This window comes from Corticium candelabrum, chromosome 8, assembly GCF_963422355.1.
Source record: "Corticium candelabrum chromosome 8, ooCorCand1.1, whole genome shotgun sequence".
Taxonomy (NCBI): domain Eukaryota; kingdom Metazoa; phylum Porifera; class Homoscleromorpha; order Homosclerophorida; family Plakinidae; genus Corticium; species Corticium candelabrum.
This window is the reverse complement of record NC_085092.1, coordinates 3,626,325-3,645,084: the sequence shown is the minus strand read 5'-3', so window position 1 is coordinate 3,645,084 and position 18,760 is coordinate 3,626,325. Positions and strand designations below refer to the sequence as shown.

Below are 18,760 nucleotides of genomic sequence, written 5' to 3'. Positions count from 1 at the left end.
ACCATTACTAAGTGAAGCTATGTTCTACTCACTTGAGAGCTACGAGCATATGTGCATGTAGTGTGTGTGTGTGTGTGTGTGTGTGTGTGTGTGTGTGTGTGTGTGTGTGCGTGTGTGTGTGTGTGTGTGTGTGTGTGTGTGTGTGTGTGTGTGTGTGTGTGTCAGCGGGTGTGTGGCTACGACAGACTAATTTATAGGCTTAGTACGTCTGACAGACCGGCGCACTGGGCTAGCTTGTATTTTGTATTTGTATTTGTATTTCTTTTACTACATAAAACCCTCAACTCAGCGGTCGATCTTTGGGGTACCGTACCAAGCACACATATATGAATATTTACGATAACATACATACTATACAGTCTAAGTGAAACACTATCTAATATTTTAGAACACATGAATCTAAATATCATCTACACTGCAACAGAACTTCCGTAGACGCTGCTTAAAATCAGAGACTTTAGAGACTATTCTTAGCCTACATGGAAGAAAATTCCAGAACTCTTGAGCACAATAAAATGAAGACTGCCGAAGTGCTTCAGTGTTTGGATTAGGCATATGTAGTCCTGATTGAGTAAGACGATTGTGATAATGATGATTTTCAAGTGTGTGATATCGGAAGATGACACTGTTAGGAGCTAGAGAATGGGGATACCGGTGAGCGAGTGTACCTAGGTAGAAAGTGTCTGGTCTGATGTGATTGGAGGCCAAATTTAGAGAAGACAGAAGACATATTTCCAGTAGATTCCCTTGGTTTCAGGCCAGAAAGTACTCTCAAAAACCTTTTTTCAATTCTCTGAATCCGCTTCGCTATGTCAGCAGTGCCATTATTCCATACAACAGCGCAATAATCTAGATCAGGCTGAATCACTGATTCCACTATAGCTAGTCGAGAGTGGTGGTCAAGGAGATGATGACAACGATATATAATCCCAATCTTCCTGCCACTTTTCCTAACAACTGCGTCGAGCTGCGGGCGTCAGTTTAGATTTTTATCAAATATAACACCTAGATATCTTGCTGAGTCTGTTGGTTTGAGGGAAGTTTCACCAATCTTGTCGGAGTAGTTAGACAGCATCGAACTGTAGCGAAATTTTTACCCGAGGCCCAGATTTCAAGGTGGAAGGTATAGTAGTCGTTCAATGACCCGACGACCCGACGACCGTATATATAGTTGGTTAGCGCAGATGCAAATGAAGCTATTTCGACCAATAGACAAGAAGTGGTGTCATTACTACCAATAGACGAACGTGATGTTATTCTGAGGTTCCACCTCTCTTGTTTGGTAGCTGCTAACGAGAATTCGGCCATCGGGCGTCCGTCCTGTACATGATGTTTAGTCCTTTGCTTTAAGGGTGTTGCACATAGAAACAACGCCTATAGTTTACATTTGCACTTGTATGTTTCCTCATCAACAACCAGGATCTAGGAGCGAGGGTGTGTAGCTGTACCTCACTTGCAACATTTTGCTTGTACCATAGTGTTTCTGCATAGTGGTTCTGCAGGCTGCCAGCTTGAATTTTCGGTGTGCATGGCTGAGCGTCTGTTTCTCCGACTTGTAACATTTGGCTTGTTCCATCACTTAAAAACAACTACATTTGTAACACGCATTTAAAAACAACGATTAGCTGATCTAGCTACATTTGTAACGTTCCCACATCTAATTTTGTTACCCACATCATGCGTTTCTGTCATACGATTTTGTCATAGCGCGACTAATTACCTTCAAGGTGCCTACTGGCCGAGGGTTTGCACTTCTAGTGCTTCTTCATTTAAATAGCAACAACTCAGACTTTCTTATTCAATGACATCATGTTGTGTTGATACCAGTTGGATAGAGAATCGAGATCGAACTGTAAGGTAGAAGTCACTTCATAAATGATTTCCCGCTTGTATAAAGGCACGCATCGTCCGCAAATAGAATAAGAGAAGACTTTCTGACAGCGGAGGGCAAATCTCGGGTATAATAATTGAATAATAATGATCCAAGCTTAGAACCTTGTGGAACACCTCGTACAACAGAGATCTTTAGAGAGATATCATCTCCAACTTTCACAAATTGTTAGCGGCCGGTAAGATAGTTAGAAAACCAGCGATGAGCAGTGCCATCGACTCTGCCAAGAGACAGCTTACGAAGAAGTAGACGATCGATGATTCACCGTGTCAAATGCTTTTCGAACATCAAAAAAGCACGGCTCCCGAACAACGACGATTATCTTTTGCTTCGAGTAGGTCATCCGCTAGTATACTGAAAGCATCCTGGGTTGATCGACCTTTTCGAAAACCATATTGACATTCTGGTAAAAGAGAGTTCACTTCCAAATGCTGACTAAAATTGTTAAAGACAAACTGTTTCAAAAGTTTGGAGACAAATGGCAAAAGAGAAATAGCCCGATAGTTCGTTGGATCGCTTAGGGCACCCGATTTAAAGACGGGAGTAATTTTGGCGCATTTTAAATCTTTAGGAAGTTCACCAGAAGCCAGTGAGGTATTGAAGAGTTTCATAAGAGAGGGAGTAATGGCAGCTGCACCAATTTTGAGGTATTTTGCTTCTACTTCATCCCAGCCACTTGCTTTGTTCACATCAAGTTTTGATAGTAGATTGTAAACCTCCAGCTCAGTAATAGTCGAGAAATAAGAGAGATTAGTAGATCCTTGGAATTGCTTCTGCAACTGAGAGCTATTAAATTCAGCAGTCTCAATTGTCCCGACAACTGAACTAAACTGTCTGCCAAAAGCTGCTACGGGTGGTAACTGAACAGAAGAAACTCTATTGCGCCCTGAAATTTGATTGATGGTATTCCAAAACTTTGAAGGACACTTGCGCATGGCAGTTAGCTTTTCCCGAAAGAACTTGGCCTTGGTATCTGTGATATAGTATACTAATTAGATTAGTGACGTGTATGTTACGAGACAGTACATCTTAGTGAGTCTGTGTTAGTCTGTGTTCCGCGTTCAGAGATAGTGCGGTGCGTCTATAGCAATAGAGCGTCAGTCTTCCGTGGTGTATAATCAATGTGTGCGTATAAGTACAAGTATACTACAATTGACGACGAGGATATGGCAACGGGTAGACACGGGAAGATTAGCGATTTTCAACCAGGAATCGACAGTGTTGAAGACTACAAAGAGAGGTTTCTACTCTACTGTGTAGCAAATGACATTTCGACGAACAGAGACAAGGGCGAGGCCGTTTTTCTTACATGTATCGGAGCTACAATGTACAATTTGTTGAAGAATCTAGTCCGTCCGCAAAAGCCGCAAGACCTGAGTCTGGACGAAATGCTCGAAGCACTACAGAAGCACTATCAACCACGCATAGTCGTGATCGCAGAGCGCTATCGTTTTTACAAGGGACAACAAAGGGAAGGAGAGTCGATTGCGGTGTACCAGTCAGAATTGCGCAGGTTAGCAAAGGATTGTCAGTTTGGTGATTCTTTGAGTACAGTTTTCCGCGATCAGCTCGTCTGTGGTCTGTTTTCTGAGGCATTGCAACAAAAGATACTAGCGGAGGCTGACGTCACCCTCGCAAGGGCTGTAGAGGTGGCTCAAGCCTTCGAGACAGCGACTCAGGAGACGCGTTTGTTACGTAGTGGTCCTGCTATTCAGCCGCCAAGGAGGCCGATTATGCAGCAATCAGAGACCACACATGCTGTGAGGAAGGAAGCGACAGATGTTTCTTTTCAGAGGAAGTGGCCTGCACAAGACCTCAAGGAATGTTATCGTTGCGGAGGTACTGGTCATCATCCAGCGAACTGCAGGTTCAAAACTCAATCCTGCCATCATTGCAAGGGAGTAGGTCACATTGCCAGAATGTGCCGCAAGAAATGGAGAGACGAGAGCACAAAGGCAGCAGCCGCGCCGTCAGCCACGCCTTCTAAGCAGAAAGAAAAACCCCGCAGTACTCATCAGATCGATCAAGAGGAAGTGGGTATATTGTTTTCGCTCACAAGCAAAGGCGGAGTGAACGTAAAAATGAACATAGCGGGAAGTGACGTTGATATGGAGGTGGACACGGAAGCGACGGTAACAGTGGTTCCAACAGGAGTCTACCAGTACCGCATTAAGTCATGTGCAGTTATCACCGAGTGCTGTGCGTCTGCAAAAGTACAGTGGCGAGTCCTTAGAAGTACGAGGAGAAGCAGATGTTCCAGTGAGGTATGGCAATCAATTCGCTGTGCTAAAAATATTTGTTGTTGATGTTAGCAACAAGCCTGCAATTCTTGGAAGGAGCTGGTTGCAGGTGATTCACATGGATTGGAGTTCATTGTTTCAAGTCCAGGGAGAGAAACGTCTTAGTCTAGTTGAGCGGTTTCCTGCACTATTTGGTCCAGGAGTCGGTACCTGGGAGGGACGTCAAGTCAGGATTACACTTAAGGAGGGAGCTCAAACGAAGTTCTATAGACCCCGTCCTGTACCGTACGCGTTACAAGAGAAAGTGGACAGTGAGCTGTCACGGTTGCAAAACGAGGGCATACTGAGACCTGTGGAAAGCAGTCATTGGGCTACGCCCATAGTAGTGGTCGGGAAGGCAGATGGGACTGTGCGTCTGTGTGGAGATTACAAGGTGACAATTAATCCTTATTTAGAGAGCAATCCATACCCTATGCCTAATCCGGAAGATCGTTTTGCCACATTAGCAGGAGGAGCTATATTTTCAAGGCTGTATATGAGACATGCTTACCAACAGTTGCAAGTGGAGCTAGACAGCCAAGAATATCTGACCGTGAATACCAGTAAGGGGCAGTTTGCTTACACTCGAATGCCGTTTGGAATCAGCACAGCACCCAGCATCTGGCAGAGAGAAATGAATAGGATCTTGGCAGGAGTTGCCGGAACAGTATGCTACATAGATCATAAGGTGATATCTTAGTCGTAGGAGAGAACGAATCACAGCATGATGAGAGACTCATGGCAGTTTTACAGAAATTGGACAGGGCGGGTCTAAAGCTCAAACGAGAAAAAAATGTGAATTCAACAAGTCACAAGTTGAATATCTAGGCCATGTTATCAGCAGCAGAGGCATTCAACCGTCAGAGAGCAAGATGGAAGCAATTCGAGATGCACCACCACCGACACATGTTACTGAATTGAAGGCATTCTTGGGTCTTCTCAGTTACTATAGGAAGTTCCTGCCTAATCTGAGTTCAGTATTGGAACCATTATATGAGTTGTTGCAGAAACAGAGACAGTGGTCTTGGGGAACAAGACAGATGAAAGCATTTTTGGAAGCGAAACAGAAGCTGTTGCAGTCTGATTTCTTAGTACACTACGACTTAAAGAAGCCTGTCATTCTATGCTGCGATGCATCACCAGCAGGAGTTGGAGCTTGCCTATTACGTGTCATGGCAGATGGAGCAGAAAGACCGATAGCTTTCGCGTCTAAAACTCTTTCTCAAGAGGAAGGAAAATATGCACAGTTGGAGAAAGGGGCACCGGCTCTTATCTTTGGGGTGAGACAGTTTCACAAATATTTAGTTGGGGGACAGTTCACTTTAGTGACTGACCATCGTCCATTACTACGGATCTTAGGACCACATGTTGGAGTCCCAACCTTGGCAGCAGCACGTTTGCAGCGCTGGGCTCTTATTTTGAGTGCATATGATTATGAAATCCAGTGTAAGCCAGGAGTTGAGAATAAGGAAGCTGATTTGCTATCCAGATTACCCATTCCAGTAGAAGTCATTGACCCAAATGAGCAGACGTTTAATGTGGATTACTGTGAGGCATTACCAGTCACTGCAGCAGAGATTGCAAAAGAACGCAGAGAGATCGAATTCTAAGGAGAGTTTATCAATATACAAAATGTGGTTGGGAACCCAATGGTGAACCAGCCATAGAACAATACAGGAGACGAGCGAGTGAGCTTTCGATTGAGAATGGTTGCTTACAATGGGCGAACCGTGTCATCATTCCAAGCAAGTTGAGATCGTCGATTCTGTCGGAGTTACACGAAGGACACTTGGGAATGAGTCGAATGAAATCATTGGCCCGCAGCTATGTATGGTGGCCAAGCCTTGATAAAGAGATTGAGGAAGCAGTGAAACAGTGTGAAGCTTGTCAAAGTCTGCGGAACAAACCGGTTGGTGTTGATCCTCCACACCCTTGGATTTATTCTCAGAAGCCATGGGAGAGAGTACACCCCGATTTTTGTGAAGTCGCAGGAAACAGTACCTGCTTATGGTGGATTCATTCAGTAAATGACCTGAAGTACATGAGCTAGGTACTCATGCAACCACAGCACAAACGATGGAGGCCATGAGACGTACTTTTAGTTACAATGGACTACCCCTACGAGTGGTGACGGACAACGGTCCACAATCTACTTCATACGAATTCAAGAACTTTATGTCAGCAAATGGAATAAAGCACCAATTAATTCCTCCTTATCACCCAGCCTCAAACGGACAGGTTGAGAGAATAGTGCAAGATTTTAAGAAGTCTCTAAAAACAAAGCCAACTGGTAGGTCCGTGAGTCACCAGGTATCAACCTTTTTATTGCACTACAGGAAAACACCAAACAGCACGACTGGCAAGACACCAGCCGGATTGATGTTGAAGCGAAGTTCGAGAACAAGACTATCACTATTACGTCCTGAAGCTGACAGTGAGTTGAGAGAGCCTCAGATTCAACAATATGACACTGCATCTGGCCGAGTTCGACAGCTAGAACCGGGGATGACAGTCAGTGTTGCAAATCCAAGACAAGATAGCAGAGGGAAATGACTATGTGGGGTCATTATCCAACGTTTAGGTCCTGCAACCTATCTTGTAAATGTTGAAGGAGGGACAAGGTATGTTCATATTGACCAATTGAGAGTGCGTGATGGAAGAAGTTTTCCAGAGTACACATGGGAACCTACCGAGGTGATCTCTCTACCCACAGGGAACGAAGACAATGACAACAACAAACAAAAAGACGAGATCAATCGAAAAGTGCACGAGAAAACATCACTGAGATACCAATGGCTCAGCAGCCGCACCAGACACCACCGTCCACAACAGCACCAGAAGAGAGACCATACCCTCTCCGGGAAAACAGGAAACCATCCAAACGGTATAGACAGTCCTAAAGGGGAGGAGTTTGATATAGTATACTAATTAGATTAGTGACGCGTATGTTACGAGACAGTACATCTTAGTGAGTCTGTGTTAGTCTGTGTTCCGCGTTTAGAGATAGTGCAGTGTGTCTATAGCAATAGAGCGTCAGTCTTCAGTGGTGTATAATCAGTGTGTGCGTATAAGTACAAGTATATTACGGCGTCACGAAGGGCATACTTTACTTCATTAAGAAATTCTTTGTAAAGTTTTTGATACATTAATCGCTCATCAGTTGTTCTCTTTTAAGAGATAGATGCCCTACGGCAATATTCTCGTTTTACGGATAAAGTCACTAATAGTGGGCGACATCCAGGGTATTGAAGATCGAATCTTTGATTTTACTGATCTAGAAGACGGACACAGAGACAGATGGACATACAAACTGACAGACAAGGCAACCTCAACAGAATCATGAAGTTAATTAATTAAGTCATACGTGACTCTGATTATACTCAAGTCTTTTGATGTGTTTGTACAGGTTCTTATCAGATTACTTTGTTGGTGTTCAGCATGGAACTCAGTCGTTGTTTAGAGACTTTTCCTTTGTGAAGGCTTCACCTCAAAATCGTCTCTCTCTTGTTAAACTATTTTATCGCTGTTTCAAACCTATTGGTCATCGGGGAGACCTTCTCAACATCACGGAATACCATTCTCTTGTCACTCTCATTTGTCCTGATTTTCCTCTTGAAACTATTCAGAAAACAGCTCGAATCATATTAATTAACTGATGATGTGATGGATTGCTTGGTGGCTTTTCGTAACTTTATTTATGCCTTTTAAGTGCAATTTGTATATGAAGAGTTTCTCAAGCTTTGTCTTGAGGTATACTCAAGTGTCTTGGCTGCTGCTATTAGAGCCAACTCAGAGTCAACAGCATCCAGAGTGATGGTGGTACCAACCTCTACCATTTTATCAACAAAACCCAAAGACAGCAAAGATACAATCACTACGACAGTTCCTGAAAACGTTGATTCTCTCGTGTTTATTGGTTTATTAGAAAAACAGTTGGAGTGGAGGAAGTTGTCCTGTTATCCTCCTATGGACGTCCTGCGTCATATATTGAAATACAAACAACGTGTATCTTACTATGAATTTGTTAGCTTGGCGGTGAAGTCAGAGGAAGTCAGTGAACACTTGGGTGCATTGCCCTCGAGTGAGAAACTATTCGCATGCTCTCTGTCTCCATCTACTTTTAGAAAACAATCGCATACTTAGTATTGACTTTCTGTGAAAACTGGAGTGATTTACAGTGCAGCAGCAATTATATGTACATTATTCATGCACTCAATGATGAAGGAATTTGGATCGATTATTTCATTTGCAGATACATGCAGTACGTAGTCTGGTCTTTTCGTCTGTTGGCTTGTAAAGACGGAACGGATGGATGTGGAACAGCTAGTGAAAGTTGCTTCTTCTTTCTTCACTTTTTCTTTCTACAGTTAGTTAATTGTCTCAGGATAATTTCTATATACGTTACAGTTTTGTTGTTCATGAGATGTGCAGACACGGTAGTCAACTTATTGCTTTAGATACCACTGCTATATATAGATAGCCTCATTGTGTTGTCCAAACAAACTAGGCAATATAAAAAGATGTCATGATGTGTCCTAGTGAAACTTTCTATGCTTGGAAGTCTCATGAAACTAAAATGAACCCCACGCATGGTATGTGTACCTATTTTCTCTGATAGTTCATCTTGTTAAGATATGCTTCTTCAACGTTTGTTTATCTCAGTGAAGATGCAAAACTACACCAGTTTGCAATGTAGTCTTGCTGTAGAATGAGATGGTAATTCCTGCGGTGTCAACATGCAATACAACCAGATGTTTGAAAATTTTTTACAGTCTTTTTGTTTGCAGGCTTCCTTATGCCTTTGTTTTAGAATTAAGTAAAAAAGCTGTAGACAAGGTTGTATTCTACAGCAGCGGATCAGCTTCACAACATTTACAGACCAAATTAATTACTTTGAAAGTCTGATTAGCCACAAACGACTTTAAAAGCAGACGCTGAATTAGAAATATCTTGAGAACAAGTTATTTCGAACTAACTTTGCTATTCTTGCTTTTCAAGTTGTGATGCCCAAAGTCGGTTGGCTGCTCAATGAGTAGGCAAACCACACAAACTCCCACCAGTCCAGACACCGTGTTGTGTCTCATTGGGTTTGTACGCCCAGAGCAATACATCTCATTATCAAACAGCAAAGAACGGTTTACGAGTTTCGTGTAGTTAAATTCATACAGACTTCACAAAATTCGTAATGTTTAGTAGAAACTACAGTTGCACTAGCTAGCAGTCTAACTAAAACACCTTACGCTTTATTACTCCATTTCTAAACTTTAGCGCAGTATAGTCTTAGATCTGTTTTACAAAAGGAAATGAAAACGCGTTTTGTTAAACACAGCATAAGTCAATTTGAACAACAGATCATAAGTGCAGTAGACAAAGCGTATACATCAAACCTTCCAATTAACAATATCAATACTGAAAAATGCTACTTCGACATTGTCTGGTCAATTCGAGAATACAACGTGCAAAACCAGAGCTAAGCTCATTGCTATTGCTAAGGAAATCTTTTCTACAAACACAGAAATGATATCAAGTAAAAGATAAAACAACCACATGGTTCGATGACATGTCAACATCACCAATTGGGATGAACAAGAGTGACATCAGCCACTCCATCCATATTACCTTTTACCATTCGTTTAGGAGGACATGATGTATATTCAACTCTATAACGAATACCACTAATGATTCTGCGAGCTTCAGCTGCTGTTGATCGTGTGGCAGGATTTTCTCTCATCAAGTGCTTACATAAGGAACGGACGTTTAGCTGACGGATGAGTAAGACTTGATCCATTCTTTTCCTATGGTCTGGAGTAACAGCGGTGAACAGCTCACATAGGGTCACTCCCAAACTGTACATGTCAGTCTCCTTGCTTTTTGGTAGAGCTGGAGCATCAAATCTCTCCTTTGCTGTGTATTCTGGACTGAGAAGCCCGGCTGAGAGCGAAGAATCTTGAAAACGAGCGGTTCCTAGATCACCCAGTTTGGCTCTCATCGCTGCAGTTACCAGGATGTTCTTAGGGCAGATGTCACCGTGGAGAATCTCCATAGGTTGCAGTAACAACACAACAAACAATAAGACCAGAAACAATCAAGGAAATGATACAAAGTATCTACATTGATAGTTAAGTTGTTTACTGATCTTAGTCTCCATTTATGAATGTTTGTTGACTGAATATGATTATATCCAATTGTGTATTTGCCATAGTCTTAACTGTCAGTCTTCTAAGCTTGCCTTCCTGCCGCCTTGTGCGATAACGAGACTGTTTGGTCTATGTTTCATGTACCTTAAATAATTTATCTGTCTGTCTATCCGTCCGTGTGTCTGTCTGTCTGTCTGTCTGTCTGTCTGTCTGTCTGTCTGTGCTAATCTGTCAGTCAGATAATCGGCTCAACTTCCTTTACAAATTTGATCATTTATGTGTGAATGAGATGATATTGGCTCATCCTTATTTCATTCACTGTTCTCACCATCGAGTGAATGTGATCCAGTCCACAGAAAGAATCATGTGCCATGTCGACTTTTTCTCGTACAGTGAGAGGTGCAGCATCTCATTGACATGCATCAATCACGCTAGAAACGGAGCCGCTGTGTAACTCCATTATAACCCATGCCTTCTTGACTTCTTTGAGCAGAGTGACACCACAAACAGCAGCAATGTTGGGATGATGTATCTTCCATGCAACAGATGCTTCTTGTTGCACAAGTTGAATATATCGTTCAACATCAGCCAAATCATCATACAAACCTTTAACAGCAACAGGACAGCCATCCCAATATCCGACATAAACAGCTAAATAACAGTACACAGTCTTAATCTATTGTTTACACAAGCAACCCACGCACGCAAAGATGGGCCAGCTGTATTTGAAAGCGTTAAGTAAATGCAGTTCAAGCCATGCTGAGCGGTGCTGGCCTGTCGCAGCCTTTATTGCCAAGCCAATACAAGCCGGCCTTAGCCAATTGTACCATGTAAATCTATAAGTGCTGGCCTAAAGTGTGTCTCACCTCCATATGATCCACGTCCTAGTTCTGTGCCAGTCAATTGAATGTCATGTGAAGAAATCTTAAAAACTTCGATTTCTCGTTCTTGCTTGTATCGTTCAATTGCAGAATCGAAATCTGAAAGCAGCTCTACAACGTTAGCTTTTTCTATTTGTGCTTCATTTAGTAATCGCTGGACATTTTCCTTCTCTACACTCATTTGCTCAATTTGTTGTCGAGCTTCATCGAGATCATTTTGAACGTCGTGTTTATCTTCTTGCTCTCGTTGTAATCGTTGTCGTAGCTCTTCTTTCTCTCTTCTTTCTCTAGTAACTGCCTGTTCTTTCTCCCGTCTTTCTCTAGCAACTGCATGCTCTTTCTCCCTTCTTTCTCCAGCAACTGCCTGTTCTCTCTGCAACTGCTCATCTCTCAGTGCCTTCTGTAGATCTGTGATTTGTTGTCTCAAATCATCCATTTGCCTATCTTTTGCTAAACCGTCTTGTGTCACTTGCTCTATTTGTGGAATCAGATATTGTACTAAGTCATTTACCTGTTTTGCCACTTCTGTTGGAGATCGTAGTATGGGTGTAGTAGTCTTTATAAATCAAAATAATAATAAAAATGATAAAATGTATTCAACACAAAATGTTCTGCCAGTTATACTGTAGGATATCCCATTATAAGAGAAATATACAGCACACTCACACAATCATTTTAAATGTCGGCTACTAACTAAAACATTAAATGCCTTAATAAAAACACATGCCAGTGGTCTGTCTTATTGTGATACTTTGCCTTATGTCTTGGCAATTTCTCCAAGTTCTCATATTATTTCATCTCGTTTCTAAATGATAATCATCAACCCAAGTCAACCCTTGCTCCTAAAGCGCCTAAACTAACAAACTATCTTTCTGTTGACAATACACTATACAAGCGGCAAGTTAGCTACACCCCAATGCACTAAGTGAAGCACAGATGAAGAGCATGGAAAATGTTAGAGAATGTTTGGAAGGGGCACAGCAGAATCAAGCAAAGTCATATAACAAAGAAATTGAAGTAAGGCCTGAATACCAACAAGGAGACTTGGTTTGGCTATATAGTCCAGCAGTAAAGAAAGGTCATATGACGAAGCTATCAAGTTCGTGAAAAGGGCCATACAGGGTACTGAGAAAGAAAGGAGATGTGAATTACTTGGTGAAAATGTCAAGAAAGGAGATGCCATATTGGTGCACTACAACAGACTGAAACCATGTTATAGACATCCGGTGGAACAACAAGAAGAACTGACGTGAAAGGAAAAGAAAGGTCGATCTGAGATGAATGAAGCAATTGAAGATAAAGAATGTCTTCTGGCTCCAGCTGTTGAGATGCTTGGAAAGGAGATATCTATGGTGATACTTCCACCAGAACTAGAGAACAGGAAGCAAGAGCTACAAGAGGAAGAACCAGACATACGCTTACCAGACCGCCCAGAAAGAAACCAGATTCCACCTGTGTGGCATAGAGACTATGATATTAATTAATAATTGACTTGTTGCGTTTAGTTTTGTGTTAATTGATTGTATCTTAGAAGTATGTTTGAAACTAAGAGGGAGGAATGTGGTATGTATCTGTAGCATGTAGATTAGTGTGCGTGCACTTGCTTTATAAACGTTTGTAATCATAAATATAAACAGTCGGTACTTGACCGTCAAGGACTGTCGTCGTTTCGTATCTAAGCGATCCTCGCCCGTCTTGTCTACTCGTGTAGTATCATTACATCTGTTTATGATATGAGTTGTTCAAGACAACCACTACTGTCTGTTCCCCATAAGTGTCAACTTTGAAATAATGAATATCTCCGCAGGTTTTGGACTTTCGCAATGATCTCGGTATCGCTAAAAACCGCTAGGTCTGGCATTTCTGTTTATCAAATTATCTAAGCCTTTTCTACAAACGAAACAGAAGGATAATACTTGTGCATATCAAAGACAAACGGATGGAGCAATGGTTATTATCTAACTATCTTGTAAGACCAACGGATCAGCAATTGGATCCATTTAAGATAATTGGTGTAACATGATCCAACTGGAGCCTCTCTTAGTGCTTTAATGAGCACACCTGATGTGACCTCTACTTCATTACTCACTTCCGAGTTCACACTTACGGGAAATAGACAGTAGGCTAGGTTTGAATTTGATCTTCTTGCATTAGCACAGCTCGTAGTATCTGAAATCGGTCCCTAAGTGTGGGTATATCTGATCACTACAATTTGTAAGCTGCAATCTATGCTCTAGCCCTAGCTGCTGCATTCCTCTAGTTTACATATGGAATTATATTATGTGCCAACGCGAAAGACCGGAAGTTGCATTATTCTCTAATCGTCCGTCACGGAAGTAGACCTAGACGTCCGTCATGAAATTAGAGTTGCGTTTATTATTGAATTCGGCGTAGACGACGACCAGGACGACGTGGACGTTGTAGATGTAACTGCAGATGGCTATGATTTGGGACAAGAAGATGTGTACACACCAGATATAGGCCAGGAAGACTGACGCCTCATCTGCACAGATGAGTGGACCGACGACTTCCAATAATATATCGAATTACGCAATAAATGTGTATATAATTGAATAAATATGTATGAAATTGATACTAACACAATAATAGTCCATTAGTTACCTTCCTGAACTTTGATATGCCTAAGCTGTCGCCGAATTTTGACACACATGGCGCACGCCATGTTTGTCAAAATTCGGCGACAGCTACTATGTCATTCGGCGATAGCTGTCGCCGAATGACATAGTCGTCGCCGAATGATGTCTAGTAGCTGTCGCCGAATAGCGTTAGTTTGACACACATGGCGCGCCATAAGTATCGATTACAACAAATGGCACCACATAAATAAACATTCTTTAGCTAATAAGGAGACATCACGCAGAGTTCATCCCGAGTTTGCAGCAGTTACACATGTGCTTTGTGCAGTCGCAGCTTAAAATCGGGCCGTTTTCCCGAAACGGATCCTTCCTTTCTATTCTCAAATTATAGCTTAAACGAATCGCTAATAAATTCTCTTTCTAATGAGCTTACTGTCAGCTCTCTACGTTGTAGAAATCTCGAGATATCGCAAGTTTCGCCTACGTCAAACCTTGGCCAGTTTCCGGCCACGTGACTTTGACTTTAAATATCCGGCCTTCTAAGCTTTGCTGTCCAATCAAAATAATTTTAGCCGTTAGACACACCCTTTGGGCGTGTCTATACATACGGGCAAGATTTTAGCGGCGCATGCGGCTTCGTCACAATTTTTGCCAAGACGATGCGTGGCGGTCTGGTCGTCCTTTGTTCTTCGAAAGCATTTCGCCAATACTTTGGAGGCAAAAACAACATATTCAAACGTTTCTTACGTGCGTTTCGTGTCAAACGCATCATTTGAGGCCGATACGTTGGAGAACGAGTGAGATTTTCGTTTGTAAAGACAGCGATGACACGCCCGCGCTGTAAGTACATCATTTTCATGTCTAAACGTTTCGTTTTTTGCAACATCTTTTTAGTAAGCGTTTTAGTAGCTGTGTTGCAAGTTTGGCCGCTAGCCGTTGGGGACTATTTGAGTTATGCCCATAGTAACCTCTTGTTCTCCGTTGCTATGGCCAGGTGCCCGTATGTTTTGGTTAGAGAATGATGTCTAGAACAATCATTCAAACCGTTTTCTAATATTCCATATGTTTATTAGCTCTTCAGACGACGATGCAACGCTCAAGAAAGCAGATCTTTCGATGATGAAGACATCGGCAACTCAATTAGTGTAGCGAAGACAAGAAGTTGACATGAACGCATCGAAACAATCATCAATAGCTATGAGATTTGTATCATTCGAAAGCGCAATTAACAGGCTTTCAAATCTGCATGTATTGTAATTTTGGCTTCTATAATGTGGCTGCAATTGCGAATAATAGGTAATGGATTTTAGGTTACGTGCGCGCGCTACCCAATTAGTACATTCTTTGTTATGTGTTCGTCAGAATTTCAGGTGATTTCTACACCTACTGACCGGTTGCATTTATCACGTCCAGGTGTGACCTTTGCACTAATGTCACGCCTATAATATTCTAGCGCGCGCGCGCAAGGAAGTACTCGGCTTACGTGTACATGTAGTTGCAACTGCAGCCACATTTTAGAACTGAAAAATCAATTCATACATCTTTGGAAAGCATATTAATTGCGCTTTCATATGGGACAGTTTTTGTAACTATTGACAACTGTTTCAATATTTGATTTCGATTTGTTGATGCTACTCTAATTACTTGACAGCAAAACTTCAACTCAACACAACACATCTATTCCAATTATATCTGTATACCTGTAAAAATTTCTATGCCCTATATACAAACTTTTTAGTGATATGTCATCTAAAAAGTAAATCTACTTGTCATATATACAATAAATATAAAACAGATATATAAATATATATGCAAATATATATACAATGTATTTACAGTCAACAGTGAAAGCTCACAAAACACCTCCATTCACGCATGGTAAGTTGCAAAGCAGTGTCTCTGAGCAGATGACACACAGAGGGGTACGTTGCATTGTTGACACCGATAACGTGTTCGGTTGTTTTTTCTACCTTCATGGTAGCAAACAATGCAACGTACTAGCCGCTCTGTTACAATCGGGATGTGTGAGCTATGCCGAGGGTTTGGCTGTTGTTGTTGCAATTGTTGTTGTTGTTGTTGTTGTTGCAATTGTTGTTGTTGCAATTGTTGTTGTTGTTGCTGCTGTTGCAATTGTTGTTGTTGTTGTTGTTGCATTTGTTGTTGATGCATTTGTTGTTGTTGTTGCATGTCTTGTTGATGTTGCATTTGTTGTTGATGCATATGTTGTTGTAATGTTTGTACGTCTTGTTGATGTTGCATTTGTTGTTGATGCATTTGTTGCTGCATTTGTTGTATGTTTTGGTGATGTTGCATTTGATTTTGTAAAATAGTTTGTTGCAGTGCTTGTATGTCTCTTTGGTGTTCATCATCGACTTGAGGCCGGAACCTGTACCACCCTTTTGCTTGTTTCACAATATCGTGGTACAGGTTCATCAACGTCGATTCCAGTCAACCCTCGCATGAGCTCACACCTGAAGACTTTCTGCGTATACTGCCCTTTCCTCTTGAGAAGTGGATCTTGAGGATGTTGTTTTTTGAAGGGCAGTAAACATGATGTAGCTGTTGAATACGGCTAAGTCAATCATGTGCAGAAAGATCTTCTTCCAGTACTTGAGGCTCTTGTGCAGGACTTCGTAGTACTTGATCATCTGATCCGATTTGTCTACTCCGCCCATGTGCACATTATAGTCGCCGATAGCCTCAGGTCTGGAAATCGTGATCTTGTGGTGCCCGTCATACTTTGCTCGATCCTTGGTAAATCTGTCGCAGGGAGTATAACGGTGTCCAGAATGAAGGGTGCTCATGACGGTCACCACGCTTCGATCCACCCACTGAATAACTAATAGCTCTTCATCGCGGTGATAGCGAAATGAACCTAAAAGAAAACTATTAATTTTATTTGCTAATAAAATTATTTGCTATGGTTACCCGTGGTGATTTGCCAAAGACTCTTGGTGTTTTCATTTCTGGAGGAACACCCTTCCTGTTTTTCTGGACTGTACCACAAGCCATCGTACCCCGATTGTAAAGCTCCTTGAACAGAGGTCCTGAAGTGTAGAATTGATCTGTGTAAACAGTGTACCCCTGATCAAGGAGAGGATCCATCATACGCATGACTGTACGATGGATCACACTTGTGTCATCCGCTTGTTTACGTGTCGTCTTCCGTCGTTTCCGAGCCCAGCCAGCCGATCCTGTTGTGGTTGCAGCAGTTGTTGCTGCTACTGTTGTTGCTGCTGATGTTGTGGTTGTTGCTGCAGTTGTTGTTGTTGCTGCTGTCGTCGCCGCATCCGAACATTGTCGCTCTTTGCCCGTGTATATCTCGAAGTTGTATGTGTAGCCGGAGATGGAATCGCATACACAATACAACTTCACTCCCCACTTGACGGGTTTGTTCTTTATGTATTGCCTAAGAACAGCGAAAACAAATTTAGTTAATTCCTAATTTTTATGTTAGAAACTTCTACATACCTAAAGCCAAAGCGACCTTTGGCTTTGACCATTCGCTCGTCAAGTGAGACACGGGCATGGGGCTGACCGTATTTGATGCAGTTGAGGCGCATGGCCTCAACGAGGCCTCTGACTTTTCTCAATGGGTCAGTCCCTCGGTCCTTGTCAGTGCGAGGATTCTCCATCTGCAGGACCGATAGTATAGCGACAAAACGATTGCGTGACATGAACCGTCTGGCCCACAATCCGTGAAATGGAAAGGTTGTGGACCAGTATTCACAGAGCTCGGGAACCTTATAAATACATATATATTTAAGGAGAAACTACTAAGGAATTTTGTTATAGTACATACCTTTACAATTCCCATGTATATTATGAGCCCTATGAATGAGTTCATCTCCGCAAGCGTCACTGAACGAAAACTCCCCTCCCCTTGACGCCCTTCTGATCTTCCACGGTAAGACTTCTTGCAACTGTCTTCAGCGTTGATGTTGCTGTTTCTAAAAAAAATTATAATGTACTATATAACAAACGCACACAAAAGACATCAAACACATACATTCTGATGGTCTCCAGCATTTCATCGGTGAAGAACAGTTTGAAGACTCCGAGGGCGTCAGTTGGATAAGTTGGAGGAGGGTAGAATCCAGGTTGTCTGAATGGTAGGAATGGTGGTAAATTCAATTGATAAGAATCAAAGGTGGATATTCAGACCACTTCTGGACGTTCAGTGGTTCGGAGCGGCGATCAAGGTGTTCGGCTGGCTCAGGCTCGGAATCAGACGACTGCTGTTGTTGCAACTGTCGTTGAGGCCGACGAGTGGCTCTCCTCAGCTGTTGACCAGGCTGACGAGGACGACGAGGAGAACGTGACGTTGACAATGACGACGACAGAAGACAAGATGGACTGGAAGGTGGTAGAATTGGAGGTGGTGTAGTAGAGTGAGAAGGAGATGGAGGAGGTAACAAAGAATGCTGTTGAGGTGAAGGAGGGCTAAGAAATGTATAACAATATTAGAAAATGTTTTCATGACAGCAATTTATTAGGTATGCAAAAAAACACATCCGGGTACCTACCCATAGCAACCACGACATACGTCTGTTGCTATGCGCATAACTCACAATCTTCAAAACAGCAACAGCTAACTTTCAAACAATTTACAAAAAACCGTCTAATAAACAGCGTATCGCGACAAAACGAAAGAATTACACACATAACTGTTTTACTTACAGAGTGTCGTCATCACTGTCAACGTGAACGGGAAGATCTTCCTCGTGGAGCGTAGCAGCATTGTCTGGTAAACTAAGAAATACATATAATATTACAAAAATGTTTGCAGATTGCTATATATTGCGTTTCCAAATGAAACAGCCGGGAACGTAGCCATAGCAACGGCGACAAACACAGCTACTATGCGCATAACTTGGATTCTTCCCAACGGTCAACGCCCAAAAACACTTCCCAACCGTTCACTGAACAGCATATCGCAAAGAAACGATAAAATGTTATCTCTAACCGTAAAACT

General features: G+C 42.1%; 4 protein-coding genes and 2 long non-coding RNA genes across 6 annotated transcripts; 4 read left to right on the top strand and 2 right to left on the bottom strand.

The window, feature by feature from the left end:
- The first annotated feature begins 3,012 nt into the window (after nucleotides 1–3,012).
- On the top strand, nucleotides 3,013–5,780 carry LOC134182867 (uncharacterized). Its single transcript, XM_062650308.1, has 4 exons — nucleotides 3,013–4,023; nucleotides 4,076–4,155; nucleotides 4,204–4,858; nucleotides 4,935–5,780. The coding sequence occupies exons 1-4, from the start codon at nucleotides 3,013–3,015 to the stop codon at nucleotides 5,778–5,780; spliced, it is 2,592 nt and encodes an 863-aa protein (XP_062506292.1).
- A 185-nt stretch (nucleotides 5,781–5,965) lies between these two features.
- Nucleotides 5,966–6,723, top strand: LOC134182866 (uncharacterized protein K02A2.6-like). Its single transcript, XM_062650307.1, has 2 exons — nucleotides 5,966–6,167; nucleotides 6,221–6,723. Exons 1-2 carry the CDS (start codon nucleotides 5,966–5,968, stop codon nucleotides 6,721–6,723), a joined length of 705 nt encoding a protein of 234 aa, XP_062506291.1.
- Nucleotides 6,724–6,962: 239 nt separating this feature from the next.
- LOC134182865 (centriolar satellite-associated tubulin polyglutamylase complex regulator 1-like) lies at nucleotides 6,963–8,313 on the top strand. Its single transcript, XM_062650306.1, has 3 exons — nucleotides 6,963–7,054; nucleotides 7,577–7,710; nucleotides 7,898–8,313. The coding sequence occupies exons 1-3, from the start codon at nucleotides 6,963–6,965 to the stop codon at nucleotides 8,311–8,313; spliced, it is 642 nt and encodes a 213-aa protein (XP_062506290.1).
- Nucleotides 8,314–9,505: 1,192 nt separating this feature from the next.
- LOC134183754 (serine/threonine-protein kinase Nek7-like) lies at nucleotides 9,506–10,340 on the bottom strand. The gene has a single exon (XM_062651344.1). The coding sequence runs from the start codon at nucleotides 10,211–10,213 to the stop codon at nucleotides 9,740–9,742; it is 474 nt and encodes a 157-aa protein (XP_062507328.1). The 5' UTR covers nucleotides 10,214–10,340; the 3' UTR covers nucleotides 9,506–9,739.
- A 4,105-nt stretch (nucleotides 10,341–14,445) lies between these two features.
- LOC134183469 (uncharacterized) lies at nucleotides 14,446–15,545 on the top strand. The gene is made up of 3 exons (XR_009970509.1): nucleotides 14,446–14,625; nucleotides 14,680–14,795; nucleotides 14,859–15,545. It is a non-coding gene; the product is annotated as an uncharacterized LOC134183469 (long non-coding RNA).
- On the bottom strand, nucleotides 15,443–16,947 carry LOC134183470 (uncharacterized). The gene is made up of 2 exons (XR_009970510.1): nucleotides 16,714–16,947; nucleotides 15,443–16,660 (listed from the first exon to the last, which is right to left on the bottom strand). It is a non-coding gene; the product is annotated as an uncharacterized LOC134183470 (long non-coding RNA).
- Between the last annotated feature and the right edge of the window lie 1,813 nt (nucleotides 16,948–18,760).

Excerpts from the sequence above, each read along its gene's own strand:
- LOC134183754 (XM_062651344.1), bottom strand. The coding sequence starts at position 10,213 with ATGGAGATTCTCCACGGTGACATCTGCCCTAAGAACATCCTGGTAACT.
- LOC134182867 (XM_062650308.1), top strand. The coding sequence starts at position 3,013 with ATGTGTGCGTATAAGTACAAGTATACTACAATTGACGACGAGGATATG. Across the intron at positions 4,024-4,075 it reads AGGTGGACACGGAAGCGACG|TTATCACCGAGTGCTGTGCG; the intron begins GTAACAGTGGTT and ends AGTCATGTGCAG. Across the intron at positions 4,156-4,203 it reads GAAGCAGATGTTCCAGTGAG|CAACAAGCCTGCAATTCTTG; the intron begins GTATGGCAATCA and ends TGTTGATGTTAG.
- LOC134182865 (XM_062650306.1), top strand. The coding sequence starts at position 6,963 with ATGGCTCAGCAGCCGCACCAGACACCACCGTCCACAACAGCACCAGAA. Across the intron at positions 7,055-7,576 it reads AACAGGAAACCATCCAAACG|GTTCTTATCAGATTACTTTG; the intron begins GTATAGACAGTC and ends GTGTTTGTACAG. Across the intron at positions 7,711-7,897 it reads TCGCTGTTTCAAACCTATTG|AGTTTCTCAAGCTTTGTCTT; the intron begins GTCATCGGGGAG and ends TTGTATATGAAG.
- LOC134182866 (XM_062650307.1), top strand. The coding sequence starts at position 5,966 with ATGAGTCGAATGAAATCATTGGCCCGCAGCTATGTATGGTGGCCAAGC. Across the intron at positions 6,168-6,220 it reads TTGTGAAGTCGCAGGAAACA|GTACTCATGCAACCACAGCA; the intron begins GTACCTGCTTAT and ends TACATGAGCTAG.